The 22,985-nt window shown below is 30.7% G+C and overlaps 2 protein-coding genes across 5 annotated transcripts in view; one reads left to right on the forward strand and one right to left on the reverse strand.

The window, feature by feature from the left end:
- Window positions 1-466: 466 nt before the first annotated feature.
- On the reverse strand, window positions 467-4,846 carry LOC117920116 (L10-interacting MYB domain-containing protein-like). Its single transcript, XM_034837477.1, has 3 exons — window positions 4,671-4,846; window positions 1,201-1,526; window positions 467-1,108 (listed from the first exon to the last, which is right to left on the reverse strand). The coding sequence occupies exons 2-3, from the start codon at window positions 1,522-1,524 to the stop codon at window positions 617-619; spliced, it is 816 nt and encodes a 271-aa protein (XP_034693368.1). The 5' UTR covers window positions 1,525-1,526; window positions 4,671-4,846; the 3' UTR covers window positions 467-616.
- Window positions 4,847-6,249: 1,403 nt separating this feature from the next.
- Window positions 6,250-22,985, forward strand: part of LOC117919797 (protein NRT1/ PTR FAMILY 5.7-like) — a 36,059-nt gene continuing 19,323 nt past the window's right edge. For 2 of the 4 annotated variants that reach the window (XM_034837054.1, XM_034837053.1), the window contains exons 1-5: window positions 6,250-6,482; window positions 7,394-7,518; window positions 7,640-7,860; window positions 8,759-9,276; window positions 9,387-9,954. In XM_034837054.1, coding sequence (XP_034692945.1) covers window positions 7,434-7,518; window positions 7,640-7,860; window positions 8,759-9,276; window positions 9,387-9,954 — 1,392 coding nt within the window. In that variant the 5' untranslated portion in view covers window positions 6,250-6,482; window positions 7,394-7,433. Of the gene's footprint in view, window positions 6,483-7,393; window positions 7,519-7,639; window positions 7,861-8,758; window positions 9,277-9,386; window positions 10,491-22,985 lie in introns of those variants that run through there. The other 2 variants (XM_034837051.1, XM_034837052.1) reach the window with 2 other exon arrangements.

A 22,985-nucleotide genomic window follows, 5' to 3' on the forward strand; every position in this document is an offset into this window, starting at 1 on the left:
TCAATTTGAATTCCTTGTATCTATTATTCATAATTTTACTAAGTATCAACATTCAAATGTTTACTGTCAACAAGCCATCCTTTTTCTCGAAACATGTGACATAGAGAAATAAATCCATGTTTTTCCATCCGCATTAGTTCATAACATGTGCTAGATGAACCATTTAAAAGCTCTTGAATGAAAAGTGAACCTGTAAATGATGAAGTAGAGACTCGTTCCTTATTAATGGATGAGTCACTCAATAATTTGAGCAACAACACAACCAATCTTTTTTTTAAAACTCTTGTCACTTCTAACTTTGTATCTTCATCTTCACTTGATGATGATGAACTTGAACTATTTGAGTGATGTGAAGGATTCTCCATAAGAATATCTATTATAAAAAAAAAATAGTTATAAAATAAAACATAACAATATAATTAAATAGTTATAACAATGTATGAGTAATAAATATCCAAAACAAATATCCATAAAATGTAGAGAGAAAGTCTTATAATTGGAAAAGTTTAAATGTATCAAATATCCAAAACAAACAAACCAAAAGTACCAAATTAAAATCATCATATAAGTCATATACCCTAGGCATTCCACAAATCTAAAACAAATATTTAAAAAGTTATTTTCGCAAGCTTTGAATCCATCCCATTCGCTCTTCGTCACTTTCCATCTCCATCCACACCTCTCTGTACTCTTTCTTCTTGCAAAATGCATTAATTGCTACATAGTATAATGGATCCTCATAAGTCAAAAGCCTCTTCAAAATCTTCATGCATTCTTTGACTGTGGGTCCTTCAAGATTCTCCAACACATTCACTATTCTATTCATTTCTTCTTGAGTTTGCTCTTTCTTTCCTTTCTTCTGTTTTTTCTTAGAACCTTCTGCTTCATCATTAGTATTTCTTGACAAATCCTCATCTTCTTCTAAACTAATTGAAGTTTCGCTAGGCATAGATGTAGAATGTGTTGATGATTCCTCAGCCCCAGAAGCTATCACTCCCCCTGAGCTCCAATTTTTAGACCCAGTAGCTAACACTCCTCCAAACAATGCCTCTAATTCTTCCACATTTGCTAATGGTTTAAAACGGAATTGTTTAGCTTCTGGATATTTCTATTTTACAAGACAAACAACAAATTAGTCATATATACATATATATAAGACAATTATTTTTAAAATTCACTCAAATCCATAAAAAAAACTACCTGTAGATATTCTTCCCATTTTTCAACTGGCCAATCAAAAGTTTTGGTTACAGAGTTGTAACCATGTCCTGTCATAGTCATCATTTTACTCCAAATGAGATATTGTCTTTTCATGTAATCCCACCCATTCTTAAGTTGTTTTGAAGTATAACGTTTTCCAAGTAACTTCTCCAACTCTTCAGCAATTCGAGGCCAAGCACTAGACTTTAAACCTCCACCTGATCTAAAGCCTTTGTTTGCCTCTTGAAGACAAAGATCAATAAAGTGCTTTCTTTGGATGGGGTCAGTCCAATTTGCCCTACTAATCTCAATATTTTGACTCATTACTGTACAAAAAACCAACCAACATTAATGATTAATTTTCAATTTTCAATTAAAGACAATACAATAAAATAAAATAAAATAAAAATCTTCATGAATGTAAAGTTTGAGTATGGCTTGCTTTATACCTAGTGTAACCTTCTTATGTGAATTTGAGCCTAAACTCTATTTACATTTCATTGATTATATCTCATTGGCTCTTATTTCTTAATTCACTAGGATTAAAACGTAAAAATGGCTTCGAATTAACATCAACTACAACTAAAAAGGATTATATGTAAAGTGGGAGAAAGTGAAGGGGCGCTTTTGAGGGAAGTAGCAGCTCATAAATGGTGGAAAGAGAGAGCAAATGGTGGGGGCTGTGATTCTGTAGGAAAGGATAACACAAATACAAAGAGGTACGAAAAGGGTCTACTATGTATTCATAGTAGACTGTACCCAAAAGTAAGAAAACTTTGGATTTTGCTACTGCACATTAAATTCATCATATCCCTTTCAAGTTTCTCAGCATTTATATCATTTGATTGTGTAATAATTGCACAAGATTTGCACTCTCAAAATTTCAAAGCTTTATAGGGTCATAGCTAACAAGGTAGAGTTGTGTGTGTAGAGTGTAGAGAGGAGGCACAGGCAAAGGCAAAAACATGGAGGTGGTTCAGATACAGAGAAGATTTGTGGAGTATGCAGCATCCTTGCATTTATATGTATTATTAGATACATGGTAAAGATTGTACAAACTTGAGCAAATGATTGAAAGGGTCATAAAGTCATTAATGCAATAAGTTGAAAAAATAAATGCCTCAATCAAAGACGTGGCTTTAGATAGATTGAATGCCAGAAAGAAATCTGTCACCAAACACAAATAGTTTATCTAAATTCCTGAGAGTGATAAAAACATAAATCTTACACAAAAAAAATGATATTATTATACAAACAATCTTGGTGTTTGGGTTATTGATTGAGTACTATAATTTAAAAATTATTTTTTAAAACTCTTATAATCTTATCAAAAATTCCGACTGGAAGTGGAAGTGGGAGTGGGAGATGAGGCTCAACAAAGGAAAATGGAGATACAGGAGTCCATGTGAGAATGCCATTGACTTTTGAAGAGCTATTTTTTTTTTACTTCTGGAAACCCCAACTCTAAGAGAGTAGTTGGTTAAAAGCTCCAAACCCCAAATGTGATGGCCTACCCCACCTTACCTATACATGTAAGACCATTAATTATTTGCAGTCCTTTTTCCACATGGCCTTTTGACTTTCACAGTGCACTCTTGCTTTTTGTGCTTCTCCAGGAGCAATTTCCCTCATTTCTTAAAATAAAAATGAAATATATGATAAGGGTTATTAACATAATCACTAATATAGGAAAAAAAATATATATTCACACTGGATTAATTTAGCAACAAAATTTAAAAATAAATTTTGAAAAATAATATTATTGGTAATCACTTATTATTTAGATAAAATCAAATTTATTTATTTATCATAATAATTAATTGTTTGAATAAAGATGAAATGAAATATTGTATTAAAGGAAAAAATTATGAACAATAGGTATTTCATGTTATCATAAAGAAAAAAGAGAAAAAAATTAATATCATGTAGATGACGACATACACCCTTTGAAAAATAAAATTTGTTATAAAATATCATTATACACACAAGCTATTTTAATCTTGTGGGTTATAAAATATTGATATATTAGTTTTTTATAATCAGAACAAAAGAATATAATTTGGGATATGGAAAGGGAAGGGGCAGCTTATGACAGAAGATTACTTTGAAAGCCTGATAATCTATCTAATATTGATAATGGCATTATGTTAAAAATTCCAAAATCAGCATTGGGGTTTAAGAAGAAAAGGATAGGAGGAGATGCTCTGTTTGAGCCTCATGCCTTTGATCCATCTTTAAGATTCTGGAACCTCATTGCTTCTTGGTAACAAATTGGGTTCTCAGCAGATTGAGTGGATATTGTATAAAAAATCACTGCTCATGTAAAACTAAACATTTCAGATGCCAAATCATTTTAGAATTAGGTTCCTCTGTAATTAGTTTCTGGGCTCACAGGAACTGTAAAGCCATCTTGATCTTTGTGGAAAAAGAAAGGAATGATTTGAATTACCAATTTCTTTGGCAATGGGGGGCATACCATTCTTAAAAATCCAGCTGCTAATGACTTAAGGAAGGGTAAAACAGGGTAAGAGCTTGGCATTGGAGTGGGGAACAGATTATGATATAAGAGTGAATGGGATTGCAAAAGAGCATGAGCCTCTGTTTAAACTGGGGGAGAAATGGGATATTGCTATGGCTACCGTGTACCTTGCATCTAAATCCTTGTCCATGTGAAATATATGTAACTTCTCCTTATGAAAAGGAGATGATGATTCCTATGGAGAATGACCCTCACATTTAACAGTCAAAATTGCCTCTAAAGATGGATTCTAATTGAATAGGTTACAAGGCTGACTATGTAAGCCTTGTTTAAGAGATTAAAAAATGATGGAGAAAGACAAAATCATAAATTCACTGTAGAGAAAAGCCCATGCTACTCGGGATGGGCTGATCCTTCTAAACTATTTCACATCAGGACAGGATGATGCACAAGTCCAATGCAGTAGGCAAGTGTAGGAGCCATTTTTGGATGATCCAAACCCCTGCAACCTTACAAAGAGGACTCAAAAAATCCTATAAACCCTCCAACATTCAGGGAAACCTTTCATCTCTGCAACAACTTTCAATAGCGTTCAATCATTTGGAGGGGGTATTCCACGTTATTTAAGAACTCTCATGGGCATTCTAACAAACAGTTTGAGCACAAATGCTCTACCCAACAAACTATAATATGAAATCAATAAGATTAAACCCAAAATTTTTCTTCCTTAAAAAATAACCCAACAAACCACAAAAATCACAACAATCAAACAAACCCAAATTAACAATGAGACAACAACCATATCAAATAGGCTCTAAATAATAAGATATCACCAAACAAAGTTTTTCTTCCTTAAAAAATAAACGGACCTGCAACACGTGAACCAGAATGCTCTATTGAAAATGAGAGTTTTAGAAAGAGAAGTACTGGAAAATGAGACTCGAATGCTCTATTGAAATCCTAAAACCCAAAATAAATTTAGGTCAGTTACCTTCGATCAGATCAACGATGCTGAATGAAAGAGGAGCTTCTTTCCAACTCTGTAGTCTCGGAAGGAGAGCGATGGAGGAGGAGAATGAAGAAATTATTGCTTTGGGGATGAGGTGAGGGTTGAGGATCGGGGTTGCAGAGAGCTACAAGGGATGGGTGGGTAGGTTTGGGCGTCGGGTTCGGGTTCAATCGTATTTGGTAAAGGTTTAAAATTTTGGCTTTTTCTAAATAGAAAAAGCCAAATATTTTAGCTTTTTTTATTTAGTCAAAAATTGTAAAAATTCAGTAATAAGTCATCAAAAATTAAAAAAACAAACAACCTAAATTCTGAAAGCAAATTGTATTCAGCAAAAAGCCAAAAAAACAAACGCCACCTAAGTACTTGTTTTGTTGTATTTTACAACATTTTATAAGCAAATGGAAGTATCGCTATGTAAACAGAAAAAAAAATTAAGAAATAAAATTTCATAGTGTTATTGTCAAATCAAATATTAAGTACTTTTAACAGCTATTATCACCAGACATAAGTTCTCAAAATTTAGTGACCACACACCAGCAAATCTCTTTACAAAATGTTTTCTATGATTAGACTATTCAGACAGGACTTCAGTAGAAGTTATGAATGTGCCAAATGGGCCCCCAAAACTCCAAGTAACAAACAAGTTCTTGGAAGTTGGAACAATCCACCTTTTAGAAGAGATTTAACAATCTTGATTAATACCTCAATTTTCATAATTTATAAGATAATATTGATCAAAATATTTGAATCACATTAAAAAAAATCTTTTCGATAAATAACTTGATTTTTTATAAACATTTATTTTCTAAAAATTACAATTTGAATTTATCTTTCATCACTTTATTATCTTAATTTTATTTCTCTAAATAATCTTTGAAGTTTACTCATTCCTTTTATTATTTTTTTAACATTAATACTTTTATATATTTTAAAAGTTTATTTTATGAGATGGTGATAATGGGTTTTATGGATGGCTTGAGTTAAAGAATTAAATTTTTTTATTATATTTTGTGTGTGAGAAATCAATATTTTTGTATCTTATTATTTTAAATTTATTGTTTTAATAATAATGTAATTAATTTTTATTTTGTATTTAATCATTACAATAATTGAGTTTTTATTCTATTTAATAATAATAATAAAAAAGAATACGACATGTTTAAGTAATCGAGGTGGAGAGTCTTGAGACTGATTTTTCTTTTTGGTACAACCGTACGATAAAATGATGAAGGCAAGGGTTAGGGAAAAGGGTTATGGGTGTTACAGGAAATGGGGTATAGAGAGTCGTATTCGTAGTGTAGGTGAGAATAAGAATGATGTGTTAAATGAAGAGAACGTAAATCATCTTTGAAAAAAATCGGTTTCTTGATTTTTGTTAAGAGTAAAGTTGTATACTTTTCACTTAATAGTGGAATTGTGTTTTGTGGTTCAGATTCCATGGTAAGGTTATACCTTTATTTTGGAGTCATCTATCCATATAACCATAGGGAAAAATAGGTGGGTTGAGAAGAAGGCGTCCGGGGAGAAGAGAGGAGTGAGGAGGTTTTTAGAAATTTTTGGTGGTGGGCTTTAGTGGGGAATTTCTTGATTCGTTCTGAAATGTTTTTCAAACCTGCATACTCTTGTTGAACTAAAAATTTCTCCAGGTTTCCCGCATTTGAAGCCACTTCAAACCTGTTTAGATTTTTCGCCCTGATCCACCACCGGAGTTTGCTACCTCAACACCAGATCCATTTATCCACCGGCCCTCATCGAAGTCACTCACCGGGGAGGTCCATTTCTGCCAACAAATCCGTATCCCTTCCTGTCTCTCTTTAATTTATTTATTTATTTAATTTTTCTATTGTTATTTGCTAGCATATGCATTTCTTTAAGGTTATATGTTTGGTTTCCGTGTATATACAGGAAAATGATTTTTTTTTTTTTTTGTATCTTAACTTATAAATATATTTAAAAAATAATGAAATGATGAAAAAAATGGTATATCAAAATAAAAATATTTGACAAAACATAAATAACTTTTTAATTTTTGAATACAAAAAGATAGAAATATATTTTATTTAAAAGATTTGTTTTTAAAAATTACATTTGTCATATTTTATTAAATAATAAAAAACTTTTTATTTTATAAATCTAAAATTATAACTCTTGTGTGCCATTATATTAATAAAATATTTTCATCTTAATTTTTAATATCAATTTTACTTTTGTAAAAATTCTTATGTTTTTGCTTGATATTTTACATAAAAAATCACCTTTAATATATATATATATATATATATTATTGAAAATTTAGTGATCTCAATTATGGTGAATAAGCGTCTACTTTAAATTAAAATTAATTTATTTTAATTTCCGTTTTTAATATTAAAAAGTGAAAAGAAGAAATCATCGCACCAAGAGCATCAGCATGGGTCTCCCCCCAAAAACTAAAGGTAAAAACCATGGAATCTGAACCACAAAACACAATTCCACTATTAAGTGAAAAGTATACAATTTTACTCTTAACAAATAATGAAAGATTTCATTTTTAAAAGGAACTTTTTTCTTTGTTTGATTTCTAAAGATAGTAACCATTGAAATAGGACAGGTCGTTTATTGAAGATCTAATGCTATGTGGTTTTATAACTCAAATCTAACGGGATAAAATAATAATAATAATAAAATTGACTTAGATGGTTTCAATATTACTTCGTCTGGTGCAGGTTATACACAGTGAAACCAATTTGACTGATACGACTGAAAATGAAATACTCCAAGATCCGAAGCAAATTGACTAGATGGTTTCAATATTACTTCGTCTTTTCCAAGGCTGCCCTGTTAATCTCCGGTAATCTTGCTTTCTTTCGTTACTTTTTGAGTTTTAACTTGAAGAAAGAAAATAATTTCGCTTCTAAGGATTTAGAGCCCTAGAATTGTTCTCATTTTCGTGTTTTTTTTTTCCCTTTCAGCTCTGGTGTTCGGCCACAGCCTAGTAGAACATGCAGTGGTGGACGTGTTGATGTCATACATCAGAGATACGTGGGAGGACGTACATCTGCACGTTGCAGCAGCAGCTGTGAGTACGTACGAAGTGACATCTACAATAGTAGTGGTTCTTCTCGCTCACGCGTCAGATGCCTACTTTGGTCATTTCAAAATGATCCTAATCACCACTAAAACCTACATTATTGTAAGTGTAACGCTAGGTTGTTTCTTCTTCCAATTATTTATTTATTCTCCTTCACAGTTCACATCATGGATAAGATAAGTTAAGTGAGATTTTAATTTAACCCTTAAACATGCTATTTTGATACCTTGTATAAGTCATTTTTAAAAACACTTTTCAAAAATTTAAAAATGAAAAATGATTTTCACTAATAATTCTTTATTTTGATTTTATAAAGTATAAATTGTAAATTCAATTTATATCATATAAATAAATTTAATTTAAGTCTTATTAAAAAATATAAATATTTTTTTATAATAAAATATGAATAGTAGAATTATAATAAAATCATAAATAACATTCTCTCTTATAAATATCTTAATATTTATTAAAACATAATTGGTTTATTTTTTAAAAAATAAAAATTAATAATTACTAATGCTATTTTTAGAAATTATGAAATTTATTACTTTGTTTTTTAAAATTGTTTCTCAACAACAATCAAACAATAGTAATAAAAAAAACTCTTAAAGATGTTTTTTTTTTAATGAAAATAAAATATATTTTAAAATGCATAAAGTGTAAAAGATTTTTTTAAAATGAAAATAAAGTATTATTTTAAATTATATATATGGATCATTTTATTTCATTTTTTCATTGTAACATTGAATTGAAAATAAATAATCATTTTAATTTTACATTCGTGTAAATGAATCCAAAAATCATTAAATTCATTTCCATACAAACATAAATGTCAACAAAAACAAAATATTCAATCCATTTTTTATTAGCATGTACCAAACCTGGCGTTAGTACTGCTCCTAGGGGCTTCCTCTCTACTCGGATGTCTTGGTACTCTTGTTAATACACTAGATTCGATAATTCGTGGATTCATGTTTTGTGTCAATTCTTGTTGTTGCAGGGGTTGGTACTATTATGCATTACAGGTACTAAGATTTGGCTGCTCGTTGTGGCTTTGGTGCTAATCTCGGTGGGCACAGCAGGGAAAGAACCACCGTTGAAAGAATTCCTGGTTGATCAGTTAAGGCGCCATGAACAGAGCCTGGATGGCAATAATGAATTTCGGGTGCAGGCACGTACGGAGGTTTGGTGGCTCTATTGGTGGTGCTTGGGATCCATCACAGCAACCTTCGCCTTCCCAGATGTTGACTGGCCAAACACCTTCAAAATCGTGATGGTGGTGATGTTCGTTGCTTATTGGCTGTTTCGTTTTGGCGAAAGCCTTCCCTATTGCCAAAGCCCAACCAGCGAAGAAAACCAAACCGGGAAACAAGAAGCAAGCGCCAGCCCGCTTTCCCTTGCATATCGCGTTCTTAAGGCTGCAATAATGAAGCGACATCTCCACTACCCTGATGCAAGCAACTTCTTCAAAAACGACAGTGGTGAACTAATTTTGTTGCCCAATATTCCATTCTTCAGGTACAGAGTTGCAACTCTCTCTCTCTCTCTCTCTCTTTCTTTCTAATACACAAGTGAAAAACACTCCTCCCTCTCATTTGTGACATTTAAACCTTGTCGGTGGAACATAGATGGTTAGATAAAGCGGCTATTGTGGACCCATTCTCCCTCAGTCCAGAAGAACAAGAAAAACAGGGAAAGCTTTGCTCTGTTGCACAGGTGAAGGAAATAAAGTATCTCCTAAAAATGGTTCCTATGTGGGCGACCTTCCTGGTGTATGGTCTGGTTGAAGCAACGGGGAGCACTTTCTTTGTTGAACAGACCTCCAACCTGAGTTCACCTATTACCAACAGCTTTGTCAATATCGTGATTGCTTTCAATGCCGTGAAATCCTTAACAAGCTTCATAGTTCCATATTTGTACGAGTTACTAATACAACGGAGGTGGAGTGATGGAAGACAAAAACAAGGTGGTCTGCTAGTGAGAATTGGTGTTGGAATGGTTTCGTCCATCATATGTTGTTGTGCTGCTTGGCAGGTTGAGGCGCGCAGATTGAATATGGTTGATAGAGACGGAGTTAAAGACGACCCAGATGTGACAATCCACATGAGTATCTTGTGGTTGGTTCCACAATTCTGCCTGTTGGGATTCATGGAAGGACTCGCGGAAGACGGACTCGTGGATTTCTTCTGTGATCTGGTAGCTGACTCGATGAAGAGTTATGCGAGACCTTTCACTAATTGCATACTGAGTATTGGAAAATTGGTCAACATTGCCTGTGTTTTTGTTTTCCGCGACTGGTTCAGAGACAACGTAAACGATAGTCATCTAGATAGGTATTACCTTATGCTAACAATACTAAGCTTCGCGAATCTGTGCTTGTACTGCTTCGTCTCCCACGAGTACATGGGGGGTGAGGAAGATGCAACAGCTAACAACAAACCACATGCAATTTTGGAAGATGGAGATCAAGTGTTCGGGACCGTATCTGACCCTAGTATTGGTTCTCTCTCCACCACTCATTCTTCGGTCCGTCAAACCATCAGGTGTCTCTCCGCCCCTCAATCTTCAGTCCAAACCACCTGGAATCGCCCTCTTAGAAGCTCCAAATCGCTTGAAACTTATGGTGACGTTTGAAGTTTGAACATCATTGTTACTATCATTTTCCTTGTATTACTACTTCATGTAGCAGTTTTAGCAACTTCTTTTATGAAGTTTCTCATTAATAAAATTTGTCTGGCTTATTCAGATTGTATTATTATTTATTAGAGCAAATAATATAGTAATATATAATAATTTTAATCCTTAATTCTAATAAAAGTATAATTTAAATATCTCTTCACATTAATTTGAAAATTGAAAATTTTTTTAAAAAAAATTGCTACTTTTTATCCTATTCATTCATTTACCACATTTGTATCATTTAATTAAATGAAATGTTAAAATATATATATATATATATATATATATATATATATATATATATATATATTTTTTTTTTTTCACACTTTTTTTTTATATAAAAAAATCACCACTCGCTTTGATAAAAATATGATAAGGATAATGTCATAATTGAAATAAATTAAATATTAATAATTGTTGCGTTATTCTGTTATAAAAATTTAGAGGCATCATCTTTAATAATGCTAATTAAGCCTAAATTTAATTAATATGAACTCAAGATAATAATTTGTAATTATGAAAAGGGAGAAAAATGAAGATGAGGGGAAGAGAGTTTGGTGGCGCTTTTCCTGGTCTCTTGACCACCTTCATTACAGTCTCGGACTGATCCGCACGGAAACGCTTTTTTGATTGATCAAATTAATCACATACCTAAACCTTACGTTTCTCTCTTTGGATCAGGTCTTTCTCCACTTTCTTCATCACATACTTGGACGATTGCTTAATTATCCCACCAAGGTGGGCAGGATCAGCCCAAACAATATAAGTATGTTTGATTCTTAAAAAGTTTCATAAAAAGAAATAGTTTGGAACAATATAAGGAAAAAAAAAAGAAAAAAAAGAAGAAAAAAACACCTTTCTTAAACTTTCTTTATCTTTAAGTAAAGAAAATGGAAACAAAAATATAACTTACTAAAACTTGCACTAATGTCCATTAGTTGATCAATTCAAGGAGGGAGCAATCTTTTGGAAAATCCTTCTCAAATCAATAGTCTACATGAACTCGTAATTTGTCGGTTTTCTTTGGTTCTACAACTGTGTTAGCTAATCAAGTTGGCTACTATACTTCTATAATAAATCTTGTCTCTAAGAAGAAGAAGACGACTTTTGTGAGCTAAGAATAGTCTATGAAATTTAATCAAATCTATGTAGTCTACATATGAACTCATCACTAGTCGATTTTCTTTGGTTCCATAACCTTGTTTGCTGCTGAACACGTTGGCTACTATGCTTCTCTAATAAATTCTCTCTAAGAAGAAGAAGAAGAAGAAAAAGAAGAAGACTTTAGTGACCTAAGAATAGTCCATGAAATTTAATCAAATCTATGTAGTCTACATATGAACTCGTCACTTGTCAATTTTCTTTGGTTCCATAACCGTGTTTGCTGTTAAACAAGTTGGCTACTATACTTCTCTAAGAAAAAGAAGACTTCTGAGTTAAAGATAATTCAATCACACCAAAATAAATATAAGGTGATTACATGTAAGGAAGGCTCGTGCTTGGAGACCAAGTTGACTCGCACCAAGTTTAGGTATGATAGAATAATAATAATACGCTGAGCAATCCCCATGTTGTCGAATCTGATAGAGCCAGAAATGGTCATCAATGGGCAGGCAGGAAAAGTTAGTAAGGGTAAAATAAGAAAGTTATTAAACAATTTTATATGGTAAATATAATTTATAGTTTTAAATTCATCATTATTTAATCAAACAACAAAGAAAAACATCTCCAAAAGTGCCGAAGTTGACCATTATTTATAGATGGAATTTAATTTGTCTAAATATGATTAGATTCACATAAAAGCTGAAATTTTTGTGCTTATTATTATTATTATTATTATTTTCTTGAGCTAATAATAGTCTTTTAAAAAAAATTAAAAATTAAAAGCCAAACATGATTGATATAACCCCCGATACTCTTAATAATTTGTGAAGGATATGGTAGAACCTAGGTCTTTCAGGCATGTGGAGACAATGGGCCTAGCCTCATCTAATTTGAGGGAAAGCTTTCTTATGTAGTGCAACAACTTTTTAAAGATGCCCTCCATTTTGTAGTCCAAAGGCCAAAGTGGGCCTTTTAAATGTACAGCTGATTTCCAGCTGGAACTCGAAAGTAGTTACATTAAACTTAATATGTAATAATAATTTTTAAATAGTTGATGATTAGCATGGAAAAGGAGGATAAAAGAATAGTACATAAAATTTTAAAGATACTGAATTCAGAGGGTGATTAAATTATATTTGTTTAATTTAAGACAAAATATTAGAGATATATTATCAATAATTATAAACTATTAAAACTTCAAGTCTGCGTTGTGGAAATAAAATTGTCGATGCTTTTGATGGAATGAAATTCAATGACATTAAAAATCATTCAATGGTGCCAACCGGAAAGAATAATTCAGGGCATTATTCTTTATAATTATTTAATAAAATATATATTGTTTTATTTAATAAAATATAAAACGATTTTTAAAAACTGTTTTTTAAAATTATTTTTTATAATTATTTTTAAAAATAATTACCAAATTGGGCTTAAGTTATTTTTTTCTCGGACAATGAACCCACTTTGAGGGGCATTTTCTATGACTAGTTGTCCCACTCCCTTAGGTTGGACCTATGAGGACAAGGTCGCCCCCATTTAAATTACCGGTGATCTACCAAGTCAAAGTTTAGGTAAGCACCGACAACTTCAATTGCTTCAATGCTACTCAATATTACAATCTAACTTTGAAAAGGGTACTGATATTTCTCAGAAGTTTTGCCACTGACTGGCTGCGTTTTAGCTTTGTCTAGAGGCTTGATTAGTCCGAATCATGATATGTATCCAATCTAGACGTTATGCATTTGATTTAAACTGAATCTCCATTTGGTTTTTAGCTGTTATTTTTCTATTTTTCGTTCAATATGATCCTAATATTTGCAACTAAACTTAGGATCCATTGATTTAGATTTAGTCCATGGCAGAACTCGAGGAAAAAAATAATTACCCTCACGGATCATTAAGTAATGTTTAAACATTTGGAGTACTTAATTGATTAATAAGGACAAGATTAGAAGGTAGGTTCTTTGCATGCTGTAGGCATTTGTAGTACTAAAAACTCTTTTTTAATAACTATTTTTGAAAATAATTTTTTGTTATAGATATAAAAAAAAAAAATTGATAACTAGGAATAGAAATCAATGTGTTTTTAAAGAGATCTTTTAGGACCTATTTAGTATTTTTTTTAAATAATAATTTTCTATTATCTAAAATAAAAAAAATAGAAAAATGTGTTTGACAACAAAAAAATATAAAATAATTTTTATTTTTCAAAACAAAAAAAAATGATGTTTTTAGAGGTATCTTTTAGTTATTTTTAGTTGTTTTACTTGTTTTATTAGAGTTATTTTAAAAATACATATATAAAAATGGAAAATGATTAAAAATAAAACAATATATATAAAAGTTATTTTTAAAACATATTTTAAAATATTAAAAATAAGTTACAAACATTTTAGATTCCCAAACAAATATTTTCCTACAAAATTTTTATAAAATATCAAATAACAATTGTCAAAAACTGTTTATAAAAACTATTTTAAAAAATAATTACCAAACATGGTGTTAATTATTTTCACCTATTTTTTAAAATTTGTTTTACAAAATAATTATACAAATATAAAAAAATGAATAAAAATAAGATATTATATATTAAAGTTGTTTTTAAGACATATAAAAACAAATAAAACAAGTTAAAAATATTTTAGTTTTCAAACATGCTTTTATTCAATAAAACGTTATAAAATAGTTTTCAAAAACTAATTTTAAAAATTATTTTTTAGAATTGTTTTAAAAAACACTTATCACATAAGGCCTAATTGATTGGCAAGTCCACGAAATTAGATGGCTTGCTCCATTGGGTTGCATTTCGCAGCATTAACTTCACATCCCCTTCACTCCATTTCTTTGTTCGAGTTTCTGTCTTGCCCTGGGCTTCACAAAAAAAGTTGGATAGCTTTCTTTTGGAATGCATGGTAGTGCTAATGGAGAAATTGAAAGTTTACTAGCTGCTACAAGAGAGAGTTAGCAACCCCAAAAAACTCAAGCGAGATGTTGCAGCTATTAATTTAATTTTATATAAGATCTTGTCTAAAAACGTTGCTGTCTACAAATTAACAATTGGGTGCTTGGAGAGTCACCTAGTAATTAATATCGTATTATAAAAACCAAATAGAAATAAATTAAACATAGATTGAACATGATAACATCATACAATGCCGGAAAACAGGAAGGTTGAAGGAGGGCGATGGCCGTGTAATGCATAATAGAGAAGCCCTGTGTATTGTTAATATCCTGTACTGGCTAGAAAAAGAAGGATTCCACGAATCATGATTAAGTATCAAGGTTTTGCCCCACTATCAAGGGGAACAGTGACCACTCGAATATCAGAAAGGAAGTGAGGGTGCGATGTGGTCGAGGCTTTGTGGTCAACTTTTATTCTACTTGTTGGAAGGTTTGCCCGGTGAAACCTTAATAAAAGTTGATTAGGAAGGTTGGATTGTTCACATTTCAGATGCCTACACAGGTCATTTTAAAATGGCTTGCTTCTCTTCTGCCGCCTATATCAGTGCAAGTATTTTGGTCTTTTTTTCCTTGGTCAAGCTATCTTTTAATTTTTTTGTGGGTGGTGTAGTTTTGCTAGCTGTTGAGGTTTGCCAAGGTTTCTTGTCTAACGGTATTACACAATTTAATTGTATGCTTGGAACGTTTTTGCATCCTCATAGAATACAATGATCCAGTGATTAATCAAGGCATGGCAGAGTTTTTGATGTTTGGACTAGTTGGCAAGAGTTAGTGCACTAACTAGGTTGTTTTTTCTCCCCTAATGGCTCAAACTTATTCAAATGTTCCTGTTATTCTATATTTCCTTGAAAAAGGAGCTCAACCTACAGGAACTGTTCATGATATTTCAAAGAAAGCGGAGGTTTTTACGGAACTTCGTCTTAATCAAACGAAATTCAAATTCAATCAATGAAATACAAAAAACGAGGGGGGGATGACTCGTATATAGCTTTGTATAACTTTCTCTACTATTGCCCCTTTCTCTTGTTCTATTCATACCTATTTATTATTGCTCCTGCAGAATCCCATGTTCTATAACGCGTAGATCAGGCTGATCTTTGATCAGAAGTGGTCGTAGATCAGGCCTTTCCGAGCGAGCCTCTGGGATCTCCTGTAAACCCCCATCCATCCCTTAGCCTAGTCTATTCACAGCTGATGCAACTCCGTACCGACACCTCACTATTACTTAATTAATTAATTAATTAACGGCTAAGTTCTTTCATAACCTGAGCTTTCCTTAACCAGCTGACCTTGCATAACCATTGGTAGAATTTGGGAGCTGATGCAGCAACGACCAGATCAGTCATATACAATGATATGGTGGAGCCAACCACAGTGGCTTGGCACTGGCTTTCAACAAGGGAGGTGCACCGGAGGAAAACAAAGGTAGCTGATGCATGTTTATATCAGGATATTCATTCATTTATTCATCATATATTCAAACGTTGAATAATAATAATAATAATAATAATAATAATTTACATTCTCAATATAGATTAATTAGCAACACTTAAAAATGTGTATCAAATGTCATCAATCAAACTCAAAATTAATGTAAATTAAGAAGAGGTTATTTCAAGTGTTTGATTAAATCAATTTATCAAGATTAGATTTCCTCCTATATAAACTCCCAAAATATGCAAATATAGACAAATCAATGTGCATTAATAACACTGCCTACTACTCAACTGTTAATTAAATTACCAAACTAAAAAATACAGATTAATCAAACCATATTTTCAAATGAAATCAAATTATTATAAAATTGTTGGAAAATGAAGAATGATTACAAATTGGCATTTAAAAAGATAATTAAAACTCATTTAAAATCACATATAATACATAAAGTTACTAATTACACAATATTCTGGTGCAAATAATATTAAATAGAGAGTTGAAGAACATAACAGTTAAGGGATTTTAGAAAATTCATTTGAGACATGATGATTTAATGGAGATTATAAAAAAGGACATAGAAAGAAGATTTCAGAATGATTTATTTCTTTTTAATCCAAATGTTTTGAATCAATATGAAAATTTCAGTTGAGTCATTAATCAAATACATATGAAAATCAAAGTAACCTCACATAAAATAAGGATTAATATCAATTAAGCTTGTTTGAATTTATAGAATTAAATTTTTTTATATGTTGAATTAAATCAGAGTCATAAAAATTCCAAATGAATCACCAATTAAATACATAAGGTGATGAAAACTAATATTAAGATTAGAGTCCTTAAATGAAAAACATTAATACCTAAAATGATCTCTCACCTTGTGATTATATATTCAGAATTTATTAAACAATGATCTACAGTTAGCAAAACTAATCCAAAGAAAACAGAGGAAAGGCCTAGATCTAAAGTTTCAAAAGCAATCATTTCAATTTTTTATAATCACACCTAAAGTAATGAGTCCCTAATCACGTAACAACTTATTTAGAATTTATTAAACAAAAATTTTCATGATTAAAATCAAAACATATTAAACATCTACAGAAGCAAACAGAGAAAAAGTCTTGGATCTAAAATTTTTAAAGCTATTATAAACAAACTGTAACAAAAATGATAGAGACACTGTATAAGATGCAGAGGCCACAAAAAAATCTATTCAAAAAAATTCTGAGATAATCAAACTCAAATCAACAACAAGAAAACGAGATGTACTCACCAATCATAAAATACTTTGATCCAAACCAAATAAAACACAAAAATGGAGGATCGTGTTATTTTTATTTAATTTTTTCATGTACTATATTACTTAATGAATAATTGTGCGTTATTCCATTTAATAGGTGTGTGTTAGTCAATTGAATATTTATATATTATTAATTGATGAGTGGTTGTAAAAATAATTATTCATTATATTATAATAATAAAGTTTTTAATTGTATGTTTTATATATAAAATGATATAATAACTTCATGATATAGTTTTTATTTATGAGATATTAAAAATTATTTTTTTTACAAGATTCTTTAAAAAATCTCAATTTTTTTATAAAAAAAATAACAAATTTTTAAACAGTCAATTGTTCAAAAGTGATAATAATTTTTTTAAGTTGAAAAATATATCATTGATTGCCTATCAAGCTATACTTATCATCATGTATGGGTCCCACATCATTGACAATCCCAATTTATTTATAAATAATATAGAAAACATATTTAATGGTAAAATTGTTCTCTTTTAGAGTTAGTCTTTATAGTCATTATTTTTTCCAACCCACTTTTGGGTAATTCTCCCTAAAAAAATATGGGCTGTGGTAGAGAAGGACAAGTGATGAGTGAAGGGATATGTGCCGAGAGTGGAACAACTAATTCCAGCTGAGTTCATTGGGCTATGATGGGTGAGGAGATTACAACTACTGAGGTTAATGTGTTAAATTGCAAAGAGACAAAATGAGCTGTTACGAGGAGTGTTTGGTATATTTTAAATGTAATAAACTTTAATTTTAATTTTATTTTTAGTTCATATATTAAAAAGATAATTGTTTTGATATATTAAAATTTCAAATTTTTATTTTGATTTATGGTTCATGAAATATTAAAAAGAAAATTTATTTGGGCATAAAAGAAATCTTAAACTATATATTTAGTAATCCTAACATATTATTTTTCAATTTATTCGTTTAACAATCTTGATTAATACCTCAATATTCATAATTTATAAAATAATGTTGATCAAAATATTTGAATTACATTAAAAAAATCTTCTCCATAAATAACTTGATCTCCAAACTCAATTTTTTATAAACATTTATTTTCTAAAAATTACAATTTGAATTTATCTTTCATCACTTTATTATCTTAATTTTTATGAGATCGTGATAATGGGTTTTATGGATGGCTTGAGTTAAAGAATTAAATCGCCATCATAAAAATTAAAAATAAATGTTGTATTAATAAAGTGATGGAATTTGAACGAAAATTGATATTTTATTATATTTTGTGTGTGAGAAATTAATATTTTTGTATCTTATTATTTTAAATTTATTGTTTTAATAATAATGTAATTAATTTTTATTTTGTATTTAATCATTACAATAATTGAGTTTTTATTCTATTTAATAAAAAAAAAAATAAGAATACGACATGTTTAAGTAATCGAGGTGGAGAGTCTTGAGACTGATTTTTCTTTTGGGTACAACCGTACGATAAAATGATGAAGGCAAGGGTTAGGGAAAAGGGTTATGGGTGTTACAGGAAATGGTGTATAGAGAGTCGTATTCATGGTGTAGGTGAGAATAAGAATGATGTGTTAAATGAAGAGAAAGTAAATCATCTTTGAAAAAAATCGGTTTCTTGATTTTTGTTAAGAGTAAAGTTGTATACTTTTCACTTAATAGTGGAATTGTGTTTTGTGGTTCAGATTCCATGGTAAGGTTATACCTTTATTTTGAGTCATCTATCCATATAACCATAGGGAAAAATAGGTGGGTCGAGTAGAAGGCGTCTGGGGAGAAGAGAGGAGTGAGGAGGTTTTTAGAAATTTTTGGTGGTGGGCTTTAGTGGGGAATTTCTTGATTCGTTCTGAAATGTTTTTCAAACCTGCATACTCTTGTTGAACTAAAAATTTCTCCAGGTTTCCCGCATTTGAAGCCACTTCAAACCTGTTTAGATTTTCGCCCTGATCCACCACCGGAGTTTGCTACCTCAACACCAGATCCATTTATCCACCGGCCCTCATCGAAGTCACTCACCAGGGAGGTCCATTTCTGCCAACAAATCCGTATCCCTTCCTGTCTCTCTTTAATTTATTTATTTATTTAATTTTTCTATTGTTATTTGCTAGCATATGCATTTCTTTAAGGTTATATGTTTGGTTTCCGTTTATATACAGGAAAATGATTTTTTTTTTTTTTTATCTTAACTTATAAATATATTTAAAAAATAATGAAATGATGAAAAAAATGGTAAAAGACGTATCAAAATAAAAATATTGACAAAACATAAATAACTTTTTAATTTTTGAATACAAAAAGATAGAAATATATTTTATTTAAAAGATTTGTTTTTAAAAATTACATTTGTCATATTTTATTAAATAATAAAAAACTTTTATTTTATAAATCTAAAATTATAACTCTTGTGTGCCATTATATTAATAAAATATTTTCATCTTAATTTTTAGTATCAATTTTACTTTTGTAAAAATTCTTATGTTTTTGCTTGATATTTTACATAAAAAATCACCTTTAATATATATATATATATATATATATATATATATATATATATATATATATATATATATATATATATATATATTATTGAAAATTTAGTGATCTCAATTATGGTGAATAAGCGTCTACTTTAAATTAATATATATATATATATATTATTGAAAATTTAGTGATCTCAATTATGGTGAATAAGCGTCTACTTTAAATTAAAATTAATTTATTTTAATTTCCGTTTTTAATATTAAAAAGTGAAAAGAAGAAATCATCACACCAAGAGCATCAGCATGGAAACTACCCACATAATCTCCCCCCAAAAACTAAGGCTATGTTTGGTTTTCAGAAAATTTGAGGGAAAATGTAAGGGAAAGAAAATACAAAGGAAAAATAGAAGGAAAGAAAAAGTGAAGGAAAATAAAAAATTGATTAAAAGTTGATACGTTATTTTTATTTTTTACTTCAAACTCATTTTATTTATTTTAACTCATTAATATAAAGATTAAATAATTTTAAAATATATAAGTTTTAATTAGTTTTAATTATATTTGATTTTCTTTTATATTTTTCATAGGATAACCAAACATGAAAAAATCATTTTCCTTTACATTTTTTTTCTTTCCTTAGTATTTTCTGGAACCAAACATAACCTAAAGGTAAAAATCATGGAATCTGAACCACAAAACACAATTCCACTATTAAGTGAAAAGTATACAATTTTACTCTTAACAAATAATGAAAGATTTCATTTTTAAAAGGAACTTTTTTCTTTGTTTGATTTCTAAAGATAGTAACCATAGGACAGGTCGTTTATTGAAGATCTAATGCTATGTGGTTTTATAACTCAAATCTAACAGGATAAAATAATAATAATAAAATTGACTTAGATGGTTTCAATATTACTTCGTCTGGTGCAGGTTATACACAGTGAAACCAATTTGACTGATACGACTGAAAATGAAATACTCCAAGATCCAAAGCAAATTGACTAGATGGTTTCAATATTACTTCGTCTTTTCCAAGGCTGTCCTGTTAATATCCGGTAATCTTGCTTTCTTTCGTTACTTTTTGAGTTTTAACTTGAAGAAATAAAATAATTTCGCTTCTAAGGATTTAGAGCCCTAGAATTGTTCTCATTTTCGTGTTTTTTTTTTTCCCTTTCAGCTCTGGTGTTCGGCCACAGCCTAGTAGAACATGCAGTGGTGGACGTGTTGATGTCATACATCAGAGATACGTGGGAGGACGTACATCTGCACGTTGCAGCAGCAGCTGTGAGTACGTACGAAGTGACATCTACAATAGTAGTGGTTCTTCTCGCTCACGCGTCAGATGCCTACTTTGGTCATTTCAAAATGATCCTAATCACCACTAAAACCTACATTATTGTAAGTGTAACGCTAGGTTGTTTCTTCTTCCAATTATTTATTTATTCTCCTTCACAGTTCACATCATGGATAAGATAAGTTAAGTGAGATTTTAATTTAACCCTTAAACATGCTATTTTGATACCTTGTATAAGTCATTTTTAAAAACACTTTTCAAAAATTTAAAAATGAAAAATGATTTTCACTAATAATTCTTTATTTTGATTTTATAAAGTATAAATTGTAAATTCAATTTATATCATATAAATAAATTTAATTTAAGTCTTATTAAAAAATATAAATATTTTTTTTATAATAAAATATGAATAGTAGAATTATAATAAAATCATAAATAACATTCTCTCTTATAAATATCTTAATATCTTATTAAAACATAATTGGTTTATTTTTTAAAAAATAAAAAATAATAATTACTAATGCTATTTTTAGAAATTATGAAATTTATTACTTTGTTTTTTAAAATTGTTTCTCAACAACAATCAAACAATAGTAATACAAAAAAACTCTTAAAGATGTTTTTTTTTTTTAATGAAAATAAAATATATTTTAAAATGCATAAAGTGTAAAAGATTTTTTTAAAAATGAAAATAAAGTATTATTTTAAATTTTATATATGGATCATTTTATTTCATTTTTTCATAGTAACATTGAATTGAAAATAAATAATCATTTTAATTTTACATTCGTGTAAATGAATCCGAAAATCATTAAATTCATTTCCATACAAACATAAATGTCAACAAAAACAAAATATTCAATCCATTTTTATTAGCATGTACCAAACCTGGCGTTAGTACTGCTCCTAGGGGCTTCCTCTCTACTCGGATGTCTTGGTACTCTTATTAATTCACTAGATTCGATAATTCGTGGATTCATGTTTAGTGTCAATTCTTGTTGTTGCAGGGGTTGGTACTATTATGCATTACAGGTACTAAGATTTGGCTGCTCGTTGTGGCTTTGGTGCTAATCTCGGTGGGCACAGCAGGGAAAGAACCACCGTTGAAAGAATTCCTGGTTGATCAGTTAAGGCGCCATGAACAGAGCCTGGATGGCAATAATGAAATTCGGGTGCAGCACGTACGGAGGTTTGGTGCTCTATTGGTGGTGCTTGGGATCCATCACAGCAACCTTCGCCTTCCCAGATGTTGACTGGCCAAACACCTTCAAAATCGTGATAGTGGTGATGTTCGTTGCTTATTGGCTGTTTCGTTTTGGCGAAAGCCTTCCCTATTGCCAAAGCCCAACCAGCGAAGAAAACCAAACCGGGAAACAAGAAGCAAGCGCCAGCCCGCTTTCCCTTGCATATCGCGTTCTTAAGGCTGCAATAATGAAGCGACATCTCCACTACCCTGATGCAAGCAAGTTCTTCAAAAACGACAGTGGTGAACTAATTTGTTGCCCAATATTCCATTCTTCAGGTACAGAGTTGCAACTCTCTCTCTCTCTCTCTCTCTCTTTCTTTCTAATACACAAGTGAAAAACACTCCTCCCTCTCATTTGTGACATTTAAACCTTGTCGTGGAACATAGATGGTTAGATAAAGCGGCTATTGTGGACCCATTCTCCGTCAGTCCAGAAGAACAAGAAAAACAGGGAAAGCTTTGCTCTGTTGCACAGGTGAAGGAAATAAGTATCTCCTAAAATGGTTCCTATGTGGGCGACCTTCCTGGTGTATGGTCTGGTTCAAGCAACGGGAGCACTTTCTTTGTTGAACAGACCTCCAACCTGAGGTCACCTATTACCAACAGCTTTGTCAATATCGTGATTGCTTTCAATGCCGTGAAATCCTTAACAAGCTTCATAGTTCCATATTTGTACGAGTTACTAATCCAACGGAGTGGAGTGATGGAAGACAAAAACAAGGTGGTCTGCTAGTGAGA

This window comes from Vitis riparia, chromosome 8 (assembly GCF_004353265.1).
Source record: "Vitis riparia cultivar Riparia Gloire de Montpellier isolate 1030 chromosome 8, EGFV_Vit.rip_1.0, whole genome shotgun sequence".
Lineage (NCBI taxonomy): Eukaryota > Viridiplantae > Streptophyta > Magnoliopsida > Vitales > Vitaceae > Vitis > Vitis riparia.

What these genes read in the sequence shown, in the direction of transcription:
- LOC117920116 (XM_034837477.1), bottom strand. Translation starts at nt 1,524, where the DNA reads ATGAGTCAAAATATTGAGATTAGTAGGGCAAATTGGACTGACCCCATC. An exon ending in AATGGGAAGAATATCTACAG is followed by an intron (nt 1,109 to 1,200) that starts GTAGTTTTTTTT and finishes CTTGTAAAATAG; the next exon opens with AAATATCCAGAAGCTAAACA.